Source organism: Gobius niger (genome assembly GCF_951799975.1).
Source record: "Gobius niger genome assembly, chromosome: 8".
Classification (NCBI taxonomy): Eukaryota; Metazoa; Chordata; class Actinopteri; order Gobiiformes; family Gobiidae; genus Gobius; species Gobius niger.
This window is the reverse complement of record NC_136859.1, coordinates 10,908,657-10,914,786: the sequence shown is the minus strand read 5'-3', so window position 1 is coordinate 10,914,786 and position 6,130 is coordinate 10,908,657. Positions and strand designations below refer to the sequence as shown.

General features: G+C 48.7%; 1 protein-coding gene across 2 annotated transcripts; it reads left to right on the top strand.

The window, feature by feature from the left end:
• The first annotated feature begins 86 nt into the window (after positions 1-86).
• Positions 87-5,516, top strand: wnt4b (wingless-type MMTV integration site family, member 4b). 2 transcript variants are annotated; one of them, XM_079561360.1, is made up of 10 exons: positions 87-372; positions 1,188-1,398; positions 3,423-3,654; positions 3,984-4,137; positions 4,212-4,296; positions 4,362-4,493; positions 4,621-4,763; positions 4,835-4,975; positions 5,050-5,212; positions 5,277-5,516. In XM_079561360.1, exons 3-10 carry the CDS (start codon positions 3,566-3,568, stop codon positions 5,444-5,446), a joined length of 1,077 nt encoding a protein of 358 aa, XP_079417486.1. In that variant the 5' UTR covers positions 87-372; positions 1,188-1,398; positions 3,423-3,565; the 3' UTR covers positions 5,447-5,516. The 2 variants fall into 2 exon arrangements, with proteins under 2 accessions (XP_079417486.1, XP_079417485.1); XM_079561359.1 differs by lacking the exons at positions 87-372; positions 1,188-1,398 and adding an exon at positions 2,914-3,253.
• Positions 5,517-6,130: the final 614 nt, after the last annotated feature.

Genomic DNA, 6,130 nt, shown 5'->3' with positions numbered 1-6,130 from the left:
ACACTCACGTGCGTGCGCCCTGCACATGCACTGGGCTCAGTGCATGCACGCGCTTCCTTTCCTGTCCCAACCCATAGCAACCCCGTAGTCATGGTAACGCCCCCTCCCTCTCGACAGACCATAATATTCCAGCAGCAGCATACATCCCATAATATACAACTCCCAAAAAGAAGAAAGAAAACCCCACAGCACATGGTCTCCAGGGCAGCGCTGCCCAGTGGTGATGGGCACAGTGTCTGTGGTGCCCACGTGAACGGAGCAGATTCAGGCCACAGACCTGTGGCACAGGACGAGGGCCGTACCAGGCCAGACCAGGACTGAGTCTGAGGCCTGTATCCGCTCATCACATCAGTCTGAACGTCAGTCCAACAGGTGTGCAACACACGGGCGATGCACAACCCCTTACGAACTGTTCACAGCACAGACACTCTGATCACAGACACAAATGTAATAAATGTGATAGAACCATATTTTAGTCATGGGTTCAAAAACAAGTGTTTCATCTCTTCCTTGCTCAGTCGTGCTTATTTTGCAGCAAATCCAGCATTGACAGTTGTTCTACGACAGATTCAAGTTCAGGCAAACATATCAGTACAGCAGGAAAGTGATTTGCTGTGTCAAGTCTTAATGCAGCCTGACTCCGCTTCAGGTCGGGCCCGACACCTACTGGGGTCACAAGATTGTTGAACTTTCAGCATTTGACTCGTTGGAGGCTGTTCCACCAGGGCACGAGGAAACACTGTTGTTGTTTACAGAGATTTGTTTGACTGGCCCCAGTAAGGCCTTGTCCCGGTCCACTGTAACATGGTCACGTACAGTGCTGTGTACAGTAACATGCAGAATGCATAGCAACAAAGCCCCGTGTGCGGCTCTGGCCTGTTACTTTCGCTTGAATGCCCCTTCACTTGATGTGCATGTGCACTGGCACTCACGGCCGTCACCTCCTCCGTAAGCACCACTATCACCAACACACTTACACATGTAGAACTGGACACACATCTTCAATGTTCCGTAATAATCATGGTCCGTTCATTCTCCTGCCCCCTCCCCCCATTTGAGACCCCCCCCCCCCACTGCACGGCCACCCCTCCGCTTCCTGCCTGACAACACTGCTGCCATCCCATAATATTCATGAACACGCACCGCACACATTCACACTCTGACTGCGTTCATCTCTTTGTTGGCAGAGATGCCTGAGCAGAGCGTGCACAGCGGTGGAGCCAGATGATTTTCCCAGGTTTAAGGCAGGTGCCCTCCAGTGCGTCCCAATGACAGACACTGTCGAGTCTCCAAAGGTGACGACACACATTCCTCATAATAACCTTGAACATCCTGGTCCTGAAGTTCAGGAGCGACCTTCTCACAGAGAGGCATCAGCGGGCCACACCATACAGTAACGTGAGTCCGCAGCTCCCTGTGTGTCATGGTGAAGCTTTAACAAGCATCTCTGGGCTTTTGCAGCCTGGCTACAGTCATAGGCCATTTCAGCATGATAAAATGTTCCCAAATGGGAGAAAGATAGATAAAAAAAGAAGGAAAGTTATTTACGAGAGCGAGGTGAAAGGATGAGCATAACAGAGGCGCCGGACGTGACAGTGACCACCTCATCACCATGGCGTTGCTGTGGGAGACTGCGGAAGACGTCACTTGGAGAAACAGGGGACACAAAGGCGCAAAACGACACCAGGCTCGGCCCAAAAAGAGAAAGGGGCCTAACAAGAACCTGTCTCTGCAGATGCAAACAGAGCTAAGTGTGTAGCCCGGGCCATGTGTCACAGAGTTCAGGTAAATGGAGACTCCGCACTGATTTGTTCATGTTTGCTTTGCCACACTGACTCATCTGATTCAACACTGGATAAATACCTAATAAAAATACAATACAACCAATATAGGTCAATACAATATAAGTAAAAGAGTCACAAGCACCTTTTCCCCCCCTGCCTTTCCCAAGTTTATATATATGGAGTATCACTATCATGAGGCAGGACATCCGATTTCATACACGAGCAATATCCCAACATGACATTCAATAAATAATTCAGCTTCACTTGAAACCTCCCCAAAATCGTTTCCTAACAGCGTTTAGGGGCCTTGTCTATCAAGCGCACTCTCCTTTTCCTCCTTATACGTGGTGATTTATTTGCCTCAGTTCCAATATTTGTCAGCGGTGTGTTTTCTTCCCCTTGTCTAAATGTCACCCCTTCTTCCAAGACAATATAGGGAGAGGGAAGAGAGGAGGGACCCAGGGGCAAATGCAGGCGACACGGCGCGAGAGGGAGGGGGCGACTCGTAAAAAGAGCAACAAAGTTTGGGAAAATTAAACATTAGCGAAGGTTGTTTCTCACATGCATATTCATACAGGTGGATGCTGAGTCACTCGGACGCTGTTGATCAATATTGCTGCAAATTTCTCCTTGAGGTCAAATGTAATTTTTTTTTTTTTTTTCAGCTTTTAGTGGTCTCTTGTGAAACATTTAATTCCCGTCTCCTCAAGAGCTCAAAATGCTCCACCTGCTGATGTCACGAGGTGGTGTCCCTCTCCCAGCATCTTCATCTGACTCACTTTTGATCATTTCCGACCTCAGCTACAAATCAGGTCTTGCAGCTGGCGATGGGAGCCGTGTCAAAACGGGTTCATCTTTTCTCTCAGTGCTGGTGTTTTATGATCTCAGAGAACTCAACTTAAACGTTCTTCACTTTACTTATAAAACATGAAAAGCAAATCGAAATCATTCTCCATCGTTCACATCAAGGAAATGCAATTTACCCTAAACTCGTACACTGTCCATTTTGTGTGATTGTGACAAACATTCAAAAATAAAACTAAAATGAAATGCAAACATTCCCATGCGCAGAACTTTTTCTCTCCCGCTGCTGAACCCTCCCTCTGCATCACTCCCCGGATCACGCCTGTGCTCTCTCTCCTTTAAAACCATCAGCCCCATCAGGCTGCGGTCACTCACTGCCCGCTCCCCCCTTTCACCTGGATCGGACTATGTTTCCTGGGAATATATTGCAACTTTTCTGCAACAGTGTTCTTCAGTAATGAGAGAAGCCAACACTTTGAGGCTTTTGAACAACTTCTTTGAACAATAATGGGTATATTCTTTCTACTTATCAACTAAGCTGGATACGTGGGTGTTGATTGGCTGCTGAGTGTGAAACTTCGCTGAGAGCATGCGTGTGCTGATTGAAGCGGGAGACACTGCACAGATCGATGTGAAGAAACTTTAGTGGCTGCATCAATAAATGGGTAAGAACAACATTACTACAACATGGTTCAGATTGAGAGCATCATATCGATGTGTACGATTTGGACCTCTCCCGTTTCTGCTGTGAGAGACTGCTTTTATATGTCCTGCAAAGGGCAGAGTCCTGATGCCACACCAGAAACACATCCTGGGCTTCTGTCTTGATTACAGATTTGTGGGGATCATCCCCCGAAATGGGACTGCAGATATAACTCCGCTGTAGAGGAATAGATCACAAAGGTGTAACACGGAGCAGGTGGCGAGTGCTGTCACTGAAGAAGCCTGAACACAGAGACGGACAGACACACAGTCTGATGCCAACGGTCTCCACTGTCAATCGAACGGCACCACTCCTCCTCCTGTTGCTATGGGCAATCTACCCCACCATGGCAACCAACTGGCTGTAAGTCTAGCGTGCAGAGGTGCAGAGAAAGAGGGAGTTTGTTTGTCATGCAATAACTTTTAAAACACAGTGACATGTCTCTAAATCTCCTTCAGTCGCTCCCTCACTGTCTTTGTCTCTGTCCTTGTGACCTTTTCCCTTTTCTTCGTCTCTGACTTCATGTGCCTCACTCTTGCCTCTTGTTCCTTGTTCCCTCTGCTTTAAAACTCCGTTGCCTCTTTCCCTTCGGCTTCATGACTCTTCCTAATTATGCAGCCTCCTACTTTGCCCTTTGCTCACCCATTTCTCTTATAAAAGTCACTATAACAATTGCCTCCTATTTGTCGCAGCTCACTGGCGAGGCTGCCCCGCTCCAGGCCTGTGTCGGGCGATGCACCATGTGCGCGGTTGAGGGGACTGACCCCTGGGCAGGTGGGAGTGTGCAGGGCGCGGGGGGAGGTCATGGAGTCTGTTCGCAAAGCTGCCGAAATGGTTATCGAGGAGGTATGACGAAAGAGCCATGCGAATGACGATTTAAGTGTAATGCCAGCAGTTAACCTCAGTGTGACCTGTGACAGTGCCAGCACCAGTTCAGAAACCGCCGCTGGAACTGCTCCACCACTCCTCGAGGGATCAATGTCTTTGGGAGGGTCATGAACCAAGGTGAGCTCAGTCTGAGAACTGGCCAGTACGTCTGAAATAACAAATAAATACTCTGTCTGGTGCAGGCACTCGTGAGGCGGCCTTTGTGCACGCCCTGTCCTCTGCTGCGGTGGCCGTGGCGGTGACTCGCGCCTGCACCCGAGGAGAGCTGGAGAGGTGTGGCTGCGACCGGAAGGTCAGAGGGGTCAGTCCAGAGGGTGAGCCTGACTCTTTAGAACAGCACCACAGCCCTGTTTTCACACTGTTCATTATTGGGGAAATACATAAGAGTTGTGTTGCACATTTTGAGCTCTCTCTCCATATTCTCTGCTTGTCCCGCCACAGGTTTCCAGTGGTCAGGCTGCAGTGACAACCTGTCCTATGGAGTGGCTTTCTCCCAAACCTTCGTGGATGAACCAGAGCGAGCAAAGGGGCTGTCTGCGGGCCGGCCCCTTATGAACCTTCACAACAACGAGGCTGGTAGAAAGGTCCATTTGAAAACACTTTGCAAAATGCGATTATTATCCTACTCGGGTCACTCACAGTGCTGGTGTTTCAGGCCATCCTTCACAACATGCAGGTGGAGTGCAAGTGCCACGGGGTCTCCGGCTCTTGTGAGTTGAGGACGTGTTGGAAGGTCATGCCTCCTTTCAGAAGAGTCGGCGTTGTGCTCAAGGAGCGCTTTGACGGAGCTACCGAGGTACCGACACAGTTCAATTCAGAGGCATCTCCGGTGTGCGTTTACTGATACAATAACGACCTGGTTCTCCTTAGGTTCGCCTGACTCGCATCGGCTCCCGAACCGCCCTGCTTCCCCGAGACCCCCAGGTCAAACCCCCTGCTGCCCGGGACCTGCTCTACCTGGCCCCCTCCCCAGACTTCTGCCATCTGGACCCAGACAATGGGATTCCTGGGACTGCCGGGAGAAGATGCAATGGTAAGAGTGACAACCCGCTGTATTCAAATCATGATTGGACATTTACGAATGCAATATCTGTCAGGAACCTCTCGGTTGGCGCCGGACGGCTGTGAGCTGGTGTGCTGCGGTCCAGGTTACAGGGCAGGCAGAGCCGAGGTGGTGCAGCGCTGCTCCTGCAAGTTCTCCTGGTGCTGCTCCGTGCGCTGCCAGCAATGCAAAAACACAGTCACTATTCACACGTGCAGAGTGTAAAGAGCCGACGACGGCAAAATCACAGAGGAATTAACACATAGCAAACCACCAGACAGACACCAAGTGAACCAAGAGAACACTGAGAAAAAGATATATGTACATTTGATAAAGCTTCAACTACGGACATCTTGGTTTTAACAGTTTTAAGTCTAGATTTACTGTGTGGGCCTGGATTATTTGAAGACATTTCAAAAATATTTCTACAAAATCATCAGCCAGGGGAACAGGATTTTTATTTTTTATATACCAAGATGTAAATTTGGCTTAAAATAAAAGCATATATATCATTGGAAAACAGCCGGAACAGGGGTGTGTGCAGATTCTTTTTCACTGACCCATGTCTTTCTTTAAAGCTTTTTAACTTTTTATGTGGAAAAAAAAGTTGATATCTGTGCGTGTTTGACCTTGCAGTGACCCAGCGGCTGTATGAGAGGTCATCATGAGCTCTCCAGGATAAATTGTTTTGTAGGTTTTCGGGTGAGAGTCTCCGTCAGCTGTGAAAAACCTTCTGAACAATTGATCCCGGAGCATCCAAGAAGCCACTGTGATGAAAGTAAAGACATCATGCTGACCTCTCATACAGCCACTGGGTCACTACAAGGTCAAATATGCACCAATATCAACTTTTTTTTCCCCCACATAAAAGGTTGCATAATGCAGCTTTAAGTCTGTATGCAAAATATT

What these genes read in the sequence shown, in the direction of transcription:
- wnt4b (XM_079561360.1), top strand. Translation starts at nt 3,566, where the DNA reads ATGCCAACGGTCTCCACTGTCAATCGAACGGCACCACTCCTCCTCCTG. An exon ending in ACAACGAGGCTGGTAGAAAG is followed by an intron (nt 4,764 to 4,834) that starts GTCCATTTGAAA and finishes CTGGTGTTTCAG; the next exon opens with GCCATCCTTCACAACATGCA. An exon ending in GCTTTGACGGAGCTACCGAG is followed by an intron (nt 4,976 to 5,049) that starts GTACCGACACAG and finishes GGTTCTCCTTAG; the next exon opens with GTTCGCCTGACTCGCATCGG.